Source organism: Olea europaea, chromosome 3, assembly GCF_002742605.1.
Source record: "Olea europaea var. sylvestris chromosome 3, O_europaea_v1, whole genome shotgun sequence".
In the NCBI taxonomy this organism is placed as follows: Eukaryota; Viridiplantae; Streptophyta; class Magnoliopsida; order Lamiales; family Oleaceae; genus Olea; species Olea europaea.
The window spans coordinates 2,773,590-2,792,899 of NC_036239.1; the positions used below are offsets into that span (position 1 = coordinate 2,773,590).

The 19,310-nt window shown below is 32.7% G+C and overlaps 1 protein-coding gene across 1 annotated transcript; it reads left to right on the forward strand.

The window, feature by feature from the left end:
- Nucleotides 1-10,931: 10,931 nt before the first annotated feature.
- LOC111376929 (CLP protease regulatory subunit CLPX2, mitochondrial-like) lies at nucleotides 10,932-18,541 on the forward strand. The gene is made up of 13 exons (XM_022999947.1): nucleotides 10,932-11,671; nucleotides 12,518-12,580; nucleotides 13,011-13,061; nucleotides 13,743-13,817; nucleotides 13,901-13,978; nucleotides 14,187-14,243; nucleotides 15,249-15,319; nucleotides 15,417-15,516; nucleotides 15,631-15,735; nucleotides 16,632-16,694; nucleotides 16,813-16,935; nucleotides 17,632-17,790; nucleotides 18,300-18,541. Exons 1-13 carry the CDS (start codon nucleotides 10,994-10,996, stop codon nucleotides 18,432-18,434), a joined length of 1,758 nt encoding a protein of 585 aa, XP_022855715.1. The 5' UTR covers nucleotides 10,932-10,993; the 3' UTR covers nucleotides 18,435-18,541.
- The last annotated feature ends 769 nt before the right edge of the window (nucleotides 18,542-19,310 follow it).

Sequence of the window (19,310 nt, forward strand, 5' to 3'; positions counted from 1 at the left end):
CGATGTTCAAGTAAATTGAGTTTTTTTGTTTGTTTGTAGAATTCAGATACGACCAATCGATTGTCTCTTGTATTATGGTACTCGTCGAATATTAGAACATTTATTTGGTTAAAACTTAAAATATCCATGACTAAAGGCTCTACAAAATTGTTAGAGCACCTAAACATTAAATCCAACTACTATAACTTGAGAAACATTTATTGGTATACTAGTGAAGGCACGCGCGTTGCACGTGTAGTGGGTGATGTAGTGTAAGTAATAATGTTATAATTTACTAATCAATTGAGTATGATTTAAGAGTCATATGCATAATGCCTTGTTAGTAAACAGACAGAGGTGGTCAATCTAAAGTTATAGAAAGAAAAATGAGACGAAAGTATTTGCTCTAAATTTATAGAGAGAACTAACCTTGTATAAAGTACTATGAAATTCTCTTTCTATGATTTTACCTCCTAAGAAACTACCCACAAACTCTATTTAGATAGGATTTCTAAGACACTCCATCTAGATGCGTAAATGCAAACACATGAATGTATATCCAAGAATATGAAAGCAATGAACATGTAAGTACGACAGTATGTGAATTACTATCAGGACCTAATGGAAACATGAATGTAAATTTATGTTAATTATTATCTAACATACATAACAGTCATATGATATAGATAGAGATGGTTCACCATTGAAAAAAGCTTCCCGAGCACCAGCTACCATCCCTGATTATACCCTGCATTTGCAACAAGATGTCTAGTTGAAAGATGCACAAGCACAGATAAGTGACTGTGATCAATAAAAGAATACTAATCTGTTTGCAAATAAGCTTTTGATATTATTATTATTATATATACACACACAAATATGAAGCTAGTTCATGTTACTAACACATGGTTACGACAGTTACTATCCATATTGATGCCAATAATCACCTCCAAATCAAAGATAAAGACGTACGTAAGCAATTCTTTCATATTAAAAGCACATGAAAAGATTTGTAATGAGAGTACTATATTGTTTGAATGATTTAAGTGGAAAAGGATAGTAGCCAATAAATTGTTGCTCTTTAAACTGCACAAACGAATCGGCAAAGAAATTGCTATTCAACGTCCACCACTGTTTCGGCCCATATAAGGAATATGACGTAAAGTATATACTATATAGTATAAACATCTCCATGATGAATATTTGCCAGATCAGGTGTTGATGGGAAGAGAGCTTTTGAAATTTCCAAAGATGTACAATCAACGGGAGTTCCTGCAAAAAAAAATATGGCAAGATAAGTAAAGCAGAAAACAGATGCAAACAGCATGGTAGAAAATGGATAGCAGATTAGAAAAGAATGTGGCAAAGGACATTTGTATCTAGCATTAGCATTATCTAATTTGGAAGCAGTATCATCCCTCCACCTAAAGTGATAGGGATAAGCTTGATAAAAATGTGACAATATTCTAATACATGATGATGAGTGAAGTATAGAAGCACAGTAAGTAAAATTTGCTATCTTAACAAGTCAGTCATGCCATTATTAGTTACTATTGAGCCATAAAGCTGGAAGGCAACATATGGAACTATCATGCACTATAATGGCAACCAAATAAGGCGAAGAATGCTTTACATCTAAAAGAAATAAAAGGAATAGAAGACCTATAAAAAGGTCTTGCAAAAGAAATACTTTCACATCTTTTCTAAGCATTGCTCTACCAAAAGAACAGATTATTTGGAGTTTCTCTACATCATGATGGATTAGATAAAATCATACGAGGCGTTTTCTTTATTTTTTGAAGATTTCCTATCATCAATAATATACAAGAGATGCCTGAACTTTCTGGCTTCACCCTTAACTGAATAATCAACCACACATTCTCAACATTAAGAGCAAATAAGTGTAAGAGATAATGAATCCATACAAGTAACATATTAAATATATGAATTGAAAGAAACAAGACGCATTACAGTTAACAAATATAGCATGGACATTAAGACTTGGAACTGAAGCTCAATTTATACACTTATACACGAGCATATGCTTCATCATTTAAATAGTCATCTTTTATTCTAATTCATTCGCTGATTCCTTGTGTCTAGTCACATGAACTTTTGCAATTTTATTTTCCTTGGCATAAATAACTCACAGTTTACAAAATGATGAAACTGATCTTATACTTGTACACTACACGCAGAATGTTTTGATGTGCAATTTCATCTTCTTCTTTTTTTTTTTTTGGGTGAAATAATTTCCCGATGAAGTCTTTCCAATTGCATCCTGTAAGAACGTTTAGGAATCCAAATTGAAGGATGTTAAGTTTAATGGGTCTTAGACATTACTTGTCCAATTATTGCATAAAACATGCACTATACTTTTTTGGATTTCCACAAAGGACGAACGCAAAACGAAGGAAGTAAAAAGATTATAATAACTCATCAAATTTCAGCAAACAATTTTTGTCAAGCTAAGTACTCATCCAAAAAATTTTCAAGCCAATATAATTTTGTAATAAACTAAAACCATTTCTCATCATTCAAACTCTACCTTTGCCCCCAGCTTCCAACACCGGTTTCGTAACTTAAAAATTACACTAATTGCTACAAAACTACAACTAAGAAAACATACACCATACATTTCTAAATCCCAAAGAAGGAAAGCTAATTAGTTAGCTAGAAATATTGTAGTCATTTATACTTAACAATCCAAAAGCACTGCACGTAACTTTCAAAATTACAACTTTGATCTTCGAAAAGTCATAATACATATCTTCTCATTACATAAACCTAATATTAATCATCAAAATGAACTCATTAAAAGTCAATAAAAGTCTAAAATTCTCAATCCAACAAGATCAAACCAAAAACACAGAGAACATAACAAATCCAGACATTGCAGACACATCATTAACAGCACCACCAGATCAGTTACTTGTTGGACACTCACTTGCCTTTACAGTTTACATGCCTCTGCCCATATTTCCTCCAATCGTAGCCATCATTTTCTATTTTGGGACGAGGATTTGAGGTCATTGCAGCAGTTCGGGCCACGGGTGTGGAGAAGGGGATAGCTTTTCAAACCGTGAAACAGAGTAGTGGGTGTGATGAATGATTCGACGGCGGGTAAACCCGTGATTGGAGGAAGGCATCGAAGTGGGGTTTGGGAAGCCATCAGAGTTGCTACAGTCTGGTGTAGGTAAGATTGCGATGGCAGCTGTGAAAATGAAAACCCAAACTTTGAAATAGATTAGTGGGTGCGATGGATGATTCGACGGCTGAGTCTGGTGGTTGTGTACATAGTATAAGGGCAGTGTGGTGTCAGCAATTGGAGAAGACAACAAAGTCACCGTAGTCCAGTTTGTAAGATGGCTAAGGCAACCGTGAAAATGAAAACCGAACGTAGAAGAAGAGACTTTCAGATCAGTCTACTGAGTCTAGGAGGAAGAAAGAAAAAAAAAATGACTATTCTAGAACCAAGAAGACACTCTCTGATATTTCCAAGTTCCAACGCCTCCCCACTGAAAAACTAATAGCTGAGCCGACGCAAAATTTGGCTTGTGAGCCGACTTAAACGGCTTGTGAACAGTAACCAAAACCACCTCTTTTATATGTAGTTAGAATTGTCATAAATGATGCATTTATTGTTTACTACAATTCTCACAAATAACTAAGATAATGGATTTTTTATTTTTTAAGTATTTTTGTCCAATTCTCGCATTAATTATGTGGCTTAACTTCTTTCTTCCATATATTATTCCTATGAACCAAAGGGCCAAATCGAGCAGGATTTCTAGACATGAGCCAAAATTGATTTGACGCATTGCCATCTCTACATAATATGAAGGGAAAATTAAAACTTTTTGGCTCATGTTTATAAACTGTTTATAAACATTCAAATTATTGTTTTTTTTGAAAAATTAACTTATTCATCATTTATTTATATCTTTTTATTTATAATTTAAATAGTTATAAAACACTTACCTAACATGACTAAAGTAACTTCCAAAACAAAATTTCAATCGTTTTACAAGTTTTCAAACCAATGTTATTAAAATTGTCTCGGCCTGCTAAATCGACAATCCGAATCCTTGATCGTGTGGGATGATGTTAGTCTGTCAGAAGAACGTAAGTGACCCGATTTTGCATGGGCTAAACCCCACTTTTGGTTAAAGCCCATTAGCAGTGTTGCCTGGGTTCAACAAATATTTACTTTATAATTTTAGAGGAATGACCTTATCATTGGTACTTACTACTATGTCAACATTTCTATGTAATCATCAATTACATCCTTTTTATATTATGTCACATGACAATGCATCATTAGACTATTTTAATTTTTGATAGTCTTTCCCCTGTCAACACTTGACACCGCTTGTAATGTCAACAAAATAGTGTACACATGACTTTTTCTTTCTACGTTATGTAACTTGTAATCATTTGTTATAGTCAAAATACTTTGAAAAGAATTAGTCCAACATTTAGAGAGTGTTTGGTTGTTTATATTTCCGTGAGACATTTTTCACTATACTTTTTACTTTTTAAGTGTTAGATGGACAATTTTTTATTTTTCAACTTTTGCTTATGTGATCATATATATACATATATATAGGAGTGCATTTTCTTTAGATTGAAGTGATTTTTTTTTTCAGGTAATTCACTCTCTCTTTCTCTCTCGTCTACCAATCAATATAAAAATAGATAAGTATAATATTTTTTTAGGTTGAAAACTAAATCAATCAAACACATTTAGGCCCCGTTTGATTTTATTTTTTCAAAAAATACATTATTCAATAGTGATTTGACATAATTTCAACCATACACTTTTCAATAAAATAATATTACATGCAAATCCAAATTTTTTTCCTTATTTTTTTAATCACATATTTTCCATAAATACACTATTCAAAAATGCAAAATACATTCTTTTGAAAATAATGTCACTCAAACAAGGACTTAATTAATAATTTTCATACAAACAATTGAATTGCCCAAAAAATATTTTATTTTCATACAAATTTCATGCTCTTAATCAAACCCACCCTTGGTTTATTTTGTAGTACTAAATAATTATTTTATAGACTTATTATGTTAGGAAAAAAATTAATTTTAATTAAGATAAATTGTATATCATTACACATAATTTTGGGTCGATAACTAATAATGATTCGTATATCTTAAAAATGGGAATAATTTTGTTAATATAATATACAAAATTAAACAATAAAAAATATATCCATTATAACTAATAATGCCCTTGTTTGAGCCCCATTTTTTTGGGGTAGAATGAATTTTTGAATAGTGTATTGATTGGAAATGTGTGGTTAAAAAATAGGAAATTTTTTGGATTTACCTGTAATATTGTTTTATTAAAAATGTGTTGTTGAAATGATGTCAAAATACTGTTGAAAAATGAATTTTTCCAAAAGAATTGGGCTCAAACAAGGGCAATGAGTTCACAAAATCATTAATTTAAAGATATAAAAATAAATTCTGACAAATAACTTAAAAATTCTAACTTAAAAATCGTTAATTCAAAGAAGTATTTTAATTAAACTTTTTTTTTTTTTAGTAATAACCCAATACTTTGCCTGGATTGGGATTTGGGTCTAATGACCCAGCACACTTGTCATCAATTTTTTTAACCGAATTAAAAGTAGTAACAATTTAGTCAATGCAAAGAAAATACACATGCGCCATTAATTCATCGATTCCCATCACCCCTTCTTTCAACACAAACTTCACAACAATGGTTAACAATAACAAGAAATCTCACTGACTTTACATACTTTTTGGAGAAGAGAAACAAGCAGAGGAATCTGATAAATACAGTAACAGTTTTTAGGATTTCGAAACTAAATACATAAAATACATTCTCATGGAAGATCATACATTCGCAATTTTTAAAAGTACTATGAAACATACCTTAATCGATCAATCAGCGACTCTTTGTCGACCTTTTGCAGTGAATAGGCCAGATATGGAAGCAGCGATTCATGTTAGTCTGTCAGAAGAACGTAAGTGACCCGATTTTGCATGGGCTAAACCCCACTTTTGGTTAAAGCCCATTAGCAGTGTTGCCTGGGTTCAACAAATATTTACTTTATAATTTTAGAGGAATGACCTTATCATTGGTACTTACTACTATGTCAACATTTCTATGTAATCATCAATTACATCCTTTTTATATTATGTCACATGACAATGCATCATTAGACTATTTTAATTTTTGATAGTCTTTCCCCTGTCAACACTTGACACCGCTTGTAATGTCAACAAAATAGTGTACACATGACTTTTTCTTTCTACGTTATGTAACTTGTAATCATTTGTTATAGTCAAAATACTTTGAAAAGAATTAGTCCAACATTTAGAGAGTGTTTGGTTGTTTATATTTCCGTGAGACATTTTTCACTATACTTTTTACTTTTTAAGTGTTAGATGGACAATTTTTTATTTTTCAACTTTTGCTTATGTGATCATATATATACATATATATAGGAGTGCATTTTCTTTAGATTGAAGTGATTTTTTTTTTCAGGTAATTCACTCTCTCTTTCTCTCTCGTCTACCAATCAATATAAAAATAGATAAGTATAATATTTTTTTAGGTTGAAAACTAAATCAATCAAACACATTTAGGCCCCGTTTGATTTTATTTTTTCAAAAAATACATTATTCAATAGTGATTTGACATAATTTCAACCATACACTTTTCAAAAAAATAATATTACATGCAAATCCAAAAATTTTTCCTTATTTTTTTTAATAACATATTTTCCATAAATACACTATTCAAAAATGCAAAATACATTCTTTTGAAAATAATGTGACTCAAACAATGGCTTAATTAATAATTTTCATACAAACAATTGAATTGCCCAAAAAATATTTTATTTTCATACAAATTTCATGCTTTTAATCAAACCCACCCTTGGTTTATTTTGTAGTACTAAATAATTATTTTATAGACTTATTATGTTAGGAAAAAAATTAATTTTAATTAAGATAAATTGTATATCATTACACATAATTTTGGGTCGATAACTAATAATGATTCGTATATCTTAAAAATGGGAATAATTTTGTTAATATAATATACAAAATTAAACAATAAAAAATATATCCATTATAACTAATAATGCCCTTGTTTGAGCCCCATTTTTTTGGGGTAGAATGAATTTTTGAATAGTGTATTGATTGGAAATGTGTGGTTAAAAAATAGGAAATTTTTTGGATTTACCTGTAATATTGTTTTATTAAAAATGTGTTGTTGAAATGATGTCAAAATACTGTTGAAAAATGAATTTTTCCAAAAGAATTGGGCTCAAACAAGGGCAATGAGTTCACAAAATCATTAATTTAAAGATATAAAAATAAATTCTGACAAATAACTTAAAAATTCTAACTTAAAAATCGTTAATTCAAAGAAGTATTTTAATTAAACTTTTTTTATTTTTTTTTTATTTTAAGTAATAACCCAATACTTTGCCTGGATTGGGATTTGGGTCTAATGACCCAGCACACTTGTCATCAATTTTTTTAACCGAATTAAAAGTAGTAACAATTTAGTCAATGCAAAGAAAATACACATGCGCCATTAATTCATCGATTCCCATCACCCCTTCTTTCAACACAAACTTCACAACAATGGTTAACAATAACAAGAAATCTCACTGACTTTACATACTTTTTGGAGAAGAGAAACAAGCAGAGGAATTTGATAAATACAGTAACAGTTTTTAGGATTTCGAAACTAAATACATAAAATACATTCTCATGGAAGATCATACATTCGCAATTTTTAAAAGTACTATGAAACATACCTTAATCGATCAATCAGCGACTCTTTGTCGACCTTTTGCAGTGAATAGGCCAGATATGGAAGCAGCGATTCGTTCAAGTCCTTGATTTTTTCTTCCTTCTTCCTAGTTCGGTTGTGCGAGTATTTGATTTCTTGTTCCTTTTTCTGGTTTTTTCTTCCGTTTTAATGGTTTTGTTTCAATGGTGTGTGGTGAGAGAGGATTTTGTACGTGGTGAAGAGAAGGGGAAGATTGGATATGTGAGTAGGTGGAGGACTTGATAAAATAGAATTTTTAGGAAATTTGAATTTCATGGAAAATAAAATCCCACTACACCCAGAGAATATTTTCCTTGCTTCCAAGGAAAATCTGGTCACGTGATTAAAAGTGGGAAAATATTTTCTACAGAAAAAAGTTAATCAAATAGCACAAAAATGAAAATTTAGGTGGAAAAAAGATATTTTTCATAAAAAATGTTGACAATCAAACTAGGGGTGAACGCGGTTCGATTTGAGTGATTTGTGCTATTTTTTCAACTCAAACCATTTTATACGATTTAAAATTTTTTCAAACCAAACCATAATTTGCGATTTGGTTTGATTTTAATCCGCGATTTACCATCGACATTATTTTAATGTATTTAACATAAGTTAACATGTAAGTTTAAACGAGAACTAATAATGTTAAATATTAAATTACATTCATATTTACCAATAAACTCACAAATAAATTATTTTCAAAATTGGTTGCTAAAAGATATTAATAGAACAAATATGTCTTTCTTCATCTTTATTTATATTTTATTGTTTGACATTCATATTGTCGTATAGCGGTTTGTAAAGTTAGAGTTACATTCTTTTATTATAGTTTGGTTAAAATTCCTTTTGTTATGTTAGTGAGATATTAAATAGAGATTGAACGGGATATGTTTAGATATATGAAGATTTATAGAGTCTCTATTTATTGGAAATTGATGAATTTCCTTCTCTAACTATTTTATGGAAGTAGAAGGTAGTGGTATTAGTTAGGGAACTTTAACATTTTTACACAATCAATATGCTTCATCCTTCGTTCTTTCCAAACTGTAAACAAGTTCATTAATTATCTAAGGCTGCAAACAATCATTTTTCTATTCAAATCATAACTCATACATGTATGATAAGTTCAAAAGTAACAAATGAAAGAAAGAACGATAGAAAAATGGTTTGAATGAGAATATGAGATTTACTGAAAGAGAAGAGAGAAAGAGGTGATTTCGGTAGAAATTGACAGACTAATAGGCAAAGACGACTGGTGATCGTTTAGCAGTGGCAGACAAGTTTCAAATGTTAGGAAAATGAGAATTTATGTTAGGGCTTTCGAAACATTGGACGTGATCTGTTTAAAGTAATTTTGTTGAATTATGATTTAAATTGTCAGTTTAGATATTAGGCGAGGACATGTGTTTTGTACTTTTTAAATCATATGCCAATAACAATGAATCTAATTTACTTTCTATGATTATTTCAATAGGCCGGTTGTATTTCGTATTGCTAAATTAATATTTTTTCTGAAAAGTGAAGCTATAAAATTTTTAAATTAATAAACTTAATATTTTAATTAAAAAATTTTAAAAACGATTCGATTTGATTTTGTGCAGTTTTTAAAAATCAAAATCTAAACCAAACTATTTTGAAACGATTTGTGGTTCGATTTGAGGGAAAAAACCACAGGTCCATGATTTTGATTTTTAAAAACTGCACAAAATCGAATCGAACTGTTTTAAAATTTTTTTAATTAAAATATTAAGTTTATTAACTTAAAAATTTTATAGCTTCACTTTTCAGAAAAAAATATTAATTTAGCAATACGAACCAAACACACCCTATGTTTCAAACAATATTACTCGGTTATTTTATTTTATTTTAGGCTTCGTTTGATTCCCATTTTTCTCAAAATACATTTTTCTCTTTTTTTTTAACCACACATTTTTCATTAAAATAATATTATACGTAAATTAAAAATTTTTCATCCACACATTCTCCATCAATCTACTATTCTAAAATTCATTTTTCCTTAAAAATGAGAGTCAAAACACCTCTCATTAAACATTTTAAAAAGGGTAACTGGCACAAAACGTCCCTACCTTTCAAGTCTATTGTGAAAAACGTCCCTACCTTTCATTTTTTGGCATTTTTGCCCTCATCTCAACCTTTCTTTGCGCTGGACGTCCTTCCGTCCATATTCCGTCAGTTTTTCCGTTAAATATTCGGGTAATTGGTACAAAAAGTCCCTACCTTTCAAGTCTATTGTGGAAAACGTCCCTATCTTTCATTTTTTGGCATTTTTGCCCTCATTTCAACCTTTCTTTGCGCTGGACGTCCTTCCGTCCATATTCCGTTAGTTTTTCCGTTAATTAAATACAAAAATACCTTTTTCTTTTCATAAACAAGGGTAAAATTGTCCTCACCCACTTCACCCCTTTTTCCCGCCATCAACTTAGTCCATAAGTAACAGTAGCAGCAACATGAATCTGAAAATACTTTAAATGATTAAGTTAAATAAAGAAAAAATATCGTGAACACATTATATTTCACAATTCCACAACTACTATTGCTGTCATCTTGTGTCACTGGAAAAATTTAGAAAGACATATTAAATGGGTAGTGAATTTATAATGAGTTAATTTAAAATGAGCCATTCATCTTCTCCATTAAGCCAAAAAGAGCCATTCACCATTTTGACTCATTATAAATTGACTACCCATTTAATATGTCTTTCTAAAATTTTCCAGTGACACAAGATGACAGCAACAGTAGTTGTGGAATTGTGAAATATAATGTGTTCACGATATTTTTTCTTTATTTAACTTAATCATTTAAAGTATTTTCAGATTCATGTTGCTTCTACTGTTACTTATGGACTAAGTTGATGGCGGGAAAAAGGGGTGAAGTAGGTGAGGACAATTTTACCCTTGTTTATGGAAAGAAAAAGGTATTTTTGTATTTAATTAATGGAAAAACTGACGGAATATGGACGGAAGGACGTCCAGCGCAAAGAAAGGTTGAAATGAGGGCAAAAATGCCAAAAAATGAAAGGTATGGACTTTTTCCACAATAGACTTGAAAGGTAAGGACGTTTTGTGCCAATTACCCATTTTAAAAACATCCACCAACACATGTTTCAAGGAATCAACTGGAGCCGTTGAGCACCGGGCATCAGCATCAGCCCGCAAAATGTCTGCGATACTCCGATACTGCAAACTCCGCCGCTTAACCACTACAATTGCCCTACTTTCCCCGCACGCTTCCTCCAAATTCCACACCTCCATCGTCAAACCCCCACCGCTCGTGTCGCCTCACTTCCTTTTTCGCCAAACCCTACTCTCGAAAATATCAAGGGGGAAATTGGGATTGCAGGAGCGTCACAAATGGGACAGAAGCTCCGACGAATACGATCAGATCAAAGCCGAGGTGAACTGTCCCCGCTGCTCCAAGCTCATGACGGTGCTATTCTCGAATAGACCGCTTTCAATTTCCGGTGGTGAAACGGGAATTTACCAGGCAGTGAATATGTGTTACAGTTGTCGGACTGCATTTTATTTTCGGCCGTTTAAGCTTGAGCCTCTGCAGGGGAGTTTTGTGGAGATAGGAAGGGTGAAAGGAGGGAGGGAGAGTTCTGGGAATGATGGTGGAAAGAATGAGGTTAAAGTTTGGGAGAAATTGCGGTCTTATAGTGGTGAGCAAGAGAAGAATGCAGATGCCAACACTGACAGTAATTGTAATCTAGAGGGGAGTAATGTGGGTTCCACCATGGGAGCTGAGGGTGGTAAAGCGAGGAAGGAGCTGCCAACGCCAAAGGAGATATGTAAGGCGCTCAATGATTTTGTTGTTGGGCAGGATAGGGCAAAAAAGGTCCGGTTTTCATTTTGGAATCTGTGTCGTTATTATTGTGGTAGTGCATTCAATACTAAGCTATATGCAACATTAGATTCTGCTATTGTTTAATATTTTGATGATAATGTTCCGTGAATTGCTTTTTGTTACTTTTTTCTTGTTGGGCCGTGCTCTTACTTCCATTGGACTAATGGTTTTTGTTGTTGCATAGAAATATACAATGATGAGTGCTAGGATGCATATCCTTAACTTTCCAATTTCAGACTTTGTGTTTGGCTACCAGAGCTCGATTAATACACGAATTCCTGACGCACATCAATACTCGCATGTATATATTTATACATACAAAAGAATGTTAGTTGGAAGATTTGTATGGACTCTTTGAAGTGATATTTTGTGGATTTTATAATGGATAGATAAAAAAATGATAATATATTCTAACAAAAGAGTGGTAGATCAAAATAAGCATGACTGAAGCTATGGATGGAAAGGAATGACATAAGTGATGTATGCAACTGATTCCAATTTATAATTTTTCTCTGTTTTGTTGTAACACATATTGATGCAGTGCATGTCTTGATTTTGAAGTTTGCTGATTGCATTTGTTTATTCTTTCACTTTTCTAGTAAACTACGAAGAACTCATCTGTCGACATAGGCGATGAACCAAACAGATGGTATTCAAAATTATTTTGAGAATAGCTTCCAGAGTTTATTGCTTGACAAAAGCATATAATATTTGTGTACATGAAAAGATTATTTGTTGCATCATACTTAAAATAATTTAGCTTCTGTTCTTCAAACTGTCAGTGTGTTGTATAAGATCTTGGAGCTTATCTGTGGAATGAATTTATTCACATGACAGGTCCTTTCCGTGGCTGTTTACAACCACTACAAAAGAATATATGATACTTCTGTACAGAAAGAGTGAGTTAACTTCTTCAGTTATCCTTTGTGGAAAATTAGTTTTGTTTCTTGCCCACTAAATATATAGAAGATCTGCACAAAACATCTTTTTGGATTCAAGGATCTGGCAAGCTTAGTTTCCTTGATGTCACATGCTCACACATGTTGAGTAGGATTGCATTAAATTCTGAAAACATAATCGCACATTGACACAAATTACATGAATATGCTTACAAAATAAGAAAAGAAAAAGAAGATCCTAGTCCTAGCTTTGAAAATGATTGCGGAAGGACCATCAAAGTTCAATAATGTTCATGTCTCAAATATATTTTCAACAAGGTCACTTTCTCATGCTCTTTTGTTTAAATTCATCCCTACGATCATTTCCCTGTATTATAAATTGTGGTGCATTCCATTGATATAATTTTTTCAGACTCATTATGATGTTTTAGAAAGTATCTGTCATATTAATCTTAGATAATGGGGGGAGCAACTATGATGTTGTATATAGGGAAATAATTCTAATTAGTATTAATTTTGAAATTACAGTATTCTCATCAACGTTAGGTATCTAGCCCGCCATTCATTGACTTAGTCCAGAATAAAAAGAGAAGTTTCATGCAATAATGATAAGCAGGAAGCATTTACTTTTCATGACTAAGTGTTCCTCTTATGTATAGAATTTGATGACGGAACAGCCTAAAAGCTTCTTAATACTATGTCTAAATATTGAAGACTATGTTTCTATTGGTCCCCTTTCATGTAAAATTTGATTACTGTTGGCTTTTTTCTTGAATGAAGTTTAAAGTAGTATAGTGATGCAAACAGCCTGAACTATCTTTGTTATATTCTTTTCTTTTGGGTTAAAATTATGATCAGACACATTAATGATCAAAATACAGAAAGGAAACCCCAAAAGTAAGGATTATTAGATATGTCAGACAATTATATTTATTTCGGGATTATTAGATATGTCAGGCAATTATATTTATTTCCCAAAATATATTTTTTCGCTAAATTGCATCTAACACCTTGGTAAATTTTCTCTTTTTTCCTTGTCTTTTGCTAAGTAATGTGTTGGTGTTAGAGCTCAAAAATGCAATTTGTGCAAGATTTTCAATCCCCTCTTTTTTTGTTATGCATTCTGAGCATAATATATTACTTTCTTCCTTGTTCCTTTATAGGTTGCTGATTTCAATGTAGAAGCGGCTCAGCGTGGGATAATATATATTGATGAAGTTGATAAAATAACAAAGAAGGTCTTGCAATTGCAAAAATATTTAATGAATTTTAAACTTAATTCTTCTTTGTTGCTTGCTAATTTATCTCCTTCAACGTGCAGTCTGAGAATTTGAACATTGGTAGAGATGTATCAGGAGAGGGTGTTCAACAGGCACTGCTGAAAATGCTAGAAGGAACTGTGAGTTTTATATTTTTGCAGTATTCTTCTGTGCTTCGTGCAAGTGACTTGACCCTTAAAAACTCATAAGGAGACATCACACTTTGCCTTTACTTTGTTCTTTTGCTTTATTGCTATTGTACCTCCTTCTTTATGGACTGATCTAAACTTTATCCTGGTTGATGTTATTACTGTAGTAGTGATTATGTGAGCCTGTGTTTTGTCCTAGATTGTAAATGTTCCTGATAATAGAGCTAGAAAGCATCAACGTGGTGATAGCATTCAGGTATACGGAAACTTGAATCATCGTTGATTAAATTTCAGATTTTTTTTTTTTTATATTATAGATGGATTTTGTAGTCACTTGTATTCTCTTTTGTGCTACTTGCTTTATATAGCACATATATATACTGCTTCAAATTAACTTAATTCATCAATGTAATTTTTTTACTTATTTAGAGGGATAAATTCTTGTCTTGCTTGGTTGTCTTCTGAATAACTTAAATCAATGCAGATGGTCATCTGAGTTGACATGTTCTCTTCTTCTGATAGCTTCGCTTATTCTTATTATCTGGTTTTAAATTCCATGTGTTCAGAATATGACAATCTAAATTTCTCTCTCCTATCTCCCTTTCATGTAAAGAAATAGCTAGAACAAATCAAATAAGATAAGTTGTGACAGATCAAACACATCCAACTTCAGGCTGATATGAAGCATGTGAGAGAACTGGTTAGAAGAAAATTGGCGAGTTTTCCAGTGGAGATAGAGAACACCACATACTGTATTATGTTTGCATGTACATCATTTAAATATACATTAAGCATGTTAGCAACTGCATATCCTATCTACCCATGGACAGATATGTAAGCATATGTTTCATATTCGTTAGTCATAGTAATTGTCAATTGAAAAGGATTAACCAAGTACTGAGGTGCTCGTAGGTGAGGCTTAAGCCTCTACTTGGACTAATAAATAATTCAAAAGAACATAGAAGTATAAAAATTATGCTTATAATAAATAATACATCATCTTACAAAATTCATAATAAAACAAATTGACAAAATTACAAGTTTAGCTTGTTAACAAACATAAAATAAATTAGTGAATGAAAAGAAAATAGCCCACAAAGCTAATGCTAGTAATAGAATGTACTGAAAATGCAAGACATGCTGGCAAACACATTTTGTTAAAGCCTCATTTGAGGCATAATCCTCAATTAATTATTTTAAACAGTGGTCAACAATGTCTAGATGATGATTATTCTTCCTATTTCATTGAGATAACTGACAGATAGATACAAAAGATATCCTATTCATATGCGGTGGAGCCTTTATTGATTTGGAGAAGACCATTTCCGAGAGGTAGTCCCCCCTTTTTCTGTTTCTTTTGATGAATGTCAATTACATATAATGTTTAATACATCCGAAAGGTTTGTGTTCATTATTATTTTTCTCCCAGACGACAAGATTCCTCAATTGGTTTTGGAGCACCGGTCCGTACTAATATGAGACTTGGTGGGCTAAATAATCCGACAGTGGCCTCATCTCTGTTGGAACATGTGAGAATCAACATAATGTGTAATGTTTTGTGTTGAGATTTTTCTACACTTCTTTTAATCTTTATCTAAATATTACCCAAGTAAATGGCCTGAAGATTGCTTTTGGACTTCCAGATAGAAAGTAACGACCTTACTTCTTATGGTCTCATACCTGAATTTGTTGGACGATTTCCCGTTTTGGTGACCTTGTCAGCTCTAGATGAAGACCAACTTGTTCAGGTTATTCTTTCCCCTTCATCAATAATTTTTGTTCTACTAACTCTTGATGTCTTTTGATGACTTGGGGCCTGGAGGTTGGCTTCCATTCCTGAAACTCTAAGCTATGATCCTGTGAGAAGAAAATTGCATTCACATGATTATATCCTGTATATGGAAAGGAAAAGGTCCAGATTGTTTGATTTTTACGTGATAATGGAGAGAAATAAGATAGAAGACTGTTAATTTGTTGTATATTTGAGAATGTTGGAAGAGAAATATCGACGCTTATTTAACTACGGGAATCGCCCAACCCAACGGAGGAAAGAAAAGGAGGCAAGAGGGAAGAGGGAGGAACAACTCTGACATTTATTCCCCTTGCACTTTTTTATCAACGAATGATAAATGAGACTAAGCCAAAGATGCTACCTTTTCACAGATGGCAACCACAACTCAACCATGCACTAAACTCATATACCCAATACATTAAGGATTGGCTGTATGAATCCTTCTCCATCACTCTACAAACCAGCTAGATCCTTATTAACCACAACAAATTATATTAGTTTTGGTCTACCCTTCCCTCTTCTAACCTATTCTGCCGAGATTGCATCAATGCTATGAACATGGACCTCTTTAGGTCCATGCAAGATATAGCCCAACCACATATATCCTCCTCCCCTTAATTTATGCTGTTAGCATACATGTTTATTTCTTATCCTATTGATTTTAGTATGACCACACATCCATTTAACATCCTCATTTCTGCTGCATTCATCTTATGCTTCCCTTCAACGGAGGAGCAAAAAAAGTATACTTATATATGAATAGTAAAAGAAGCTGCTCTTTTTGAAGTTGGCTTGGTCTCTGAATATTCAAAGTTCTGTTTTTCTGAGTTCTTTGTTATATTGGTTTTATAGGTTCTTACTGAACCAAAAAACGCTCTCTGTAAACAATACAAGAGGATGTTTGGAATGAACAATGTAAGCTTATAATTCTGTATCGATAATATTCAGGAATTATGTTACCATTTTATCTCTTTTCTCTCGAATTTTAATATAATGGGTCTTCCACTTTCTTCATTATTCACTTGATTTACAGGTCAACTTACAGTTCACAGACGATGCCATGAGGTTGATTGCAAAGAAAGCAAAAGCCAAAAATACTGGGGCACGAGGTTTAAGGGCCATATTAGAAAATATTCTGACAGAGGCCATGTTTGAGGTATAATTCAGTAGGCCTATTTTCATGCTTTTCATATCATGCAAAAGCTAGAGTTAGGAACCTTGGAATTTAGGTTTCGGCTCTTATTGCATTTTTACAATTATAATGTGGATATAATTCCATTGAAGCCACAAGTATTAGAGAGAAGGATAATTGACTCCCCTTGACAATAGTTGAAATGCTAGATTTTGCTTTGAATGAACTGTTTTGCTGTTAAGGTATGTCAGTGCACAACCAGTTTTCTCATGTGTCCATGGTTGCATTCCAATTTATGTGCAACACTAATTTATCATCTCACTCCTTAAACCAAGATAGCACATTCCGTAGGACGGATTGGATAACACTATGCATTATCAAAAAGGAAAAAAAAGAAGGTAAAATCATGTTCATCATACTGTCCAATAGAGCGTATCAAATGTGCACGGGGCATCTATGTGGTAGCGAGATGCTTATAAATTCAGTTTTCTTTTGAGGCTTGAACATGAAGGCCATTCTTCAGTCCTTATTTATTGCCTGCTTAATTTACAAAATTATAGTGCTTGTGTGTCAAGCTGAGATTGCTGTGTTGACTAGATGGCAAGTTGCAAGATTTTCCGTCTTTCTAGCCTACCTTCTTAAATTGTCTTGTGCTACTTCTAGATTCTATCAGCTTTTTCTGTAATACATGGTGACCTAATGATAAAGTAATGCTCGAAGGTTCCAGACGCAAAATTCGGAAAATACTCCGTAGACAGAGTTTTGGTCGATGAAGAGGCTGTTGGTACACTAGATACACCTGGACATGGAGCAAAAATTCTCCGCAAAAATACTGGGTCAGACAAAATCGCTAGTCAAACAAAATCAAGAGTTACAAAGGTATGCACTCTTATTCCCATGTACATTGGCTTCTGAGCTCCTTGGAAGCCAGTCCGGCTGTTTTATGCTTTCATTCTTGCATTAACTGCAAGTTGGAAGTTCTTCTAGGAAGAGATTACATAAACATTATTTTCTCTCAGTATCGCTAGCCACCTTCATTTATTGGCATTTTGACTTGATTACATGAACATTTGTTTAATTTCATCCACTGCTGCACTCATCAAGGGTTGTGGTACCAGATGGAGCTAAAAATGTTATTGTGCCAGATTAAGCCCCCTGTTTGACTCCCTTTAAAACAAAACATTTATTTTTCATACTTATTTTCAACCACACACAAAATAAATTATTTTGCATGTAAACCCAAAATTTTTCCTTACTTTTTAACCACACATTCTCCAAAAAATCAATATTCAAAACATCATTTTTACACAATAATGCCCATCAAACAGTGGCTAACTTTTCCTTGCTTCCTTATTTTGAGTGTTAATGAAAACTGTCTTGCATCGTAGTTGTCATATTTTATGGACCGACCCTCTTTCCGGTGTTCTACTGTTGGCTCAATAAAGTTTAGAGAATTACCTTGTCGGCTCAATAAAGTCTGGAGATACTGCCGTTTTAATCGTCTTCCATTCTTAGGAATATAACTCTATTTGTGGCCATGCTAGCATTGGAGTGATTAGATACTGTAATTGGATTATCCACATAAACTTTGTTTAATTTTGTCATTTCAGACCCCCCCCCTTGCCCCCTTCAAATATTTGACTTGATTACAGGAAGAAGTTGCACCAACGAAGGGAAGCGAACGGGAAGATTTAGATGATTCAGTTACAGCCATGAGCCTGTAATAGGTCTTTTTTTGAGTATACGTGAACTTTTTTGTATATATGCATAATCTTATAATTTGTGAGACAGTTCTTCCGTTCCAATGTTTTCCAGTCTTAATGGTAGCCTTCCTTCGACCTGGACAAGGTCGGACCCGACGTTCTTGAAAAGCCGGTTATCAGTGTGGGCCCATATTTAATTATATTTTAATTTTAAAAGAAATTATTTTTAACATAAAGAATTAAGGCCCCTTTTGAACCCCATTGATTTGAAGTAATGTATTGTAGAATAGTGACTGATAGGGAATGTGCGATTAAAAAAGAAGGAAATGTTTTTGACTTACATGTAATATTATTTTAATGAAGAATGCGGTTAAAAATGAGTACCGTAAAAAGAATAATGGGAATGAATATAAAAGAATGGGGGCTCAAACAGAGGCTAAAATACTACGATTACCATTGAGCTTGTGCAGCTCGCGAGCCAAAAAAAGAAAAAAGAAAAAGGGCAAAATGCAGCAAAAGTTAGCATAAAGTACTTGTTTGATCCTCATTTTCTACTGAATTTATTTTCAATCGTATATTTTATGACTTTTATCAATTTTTTAATTAGATATTTTATTAACTCTCTTTAAAAACACAAGCAGGGGTGAGGTGTGAAGTTGGGAAGGCTTTTTTCAAGTATTTATTGGGGGGCAGAAG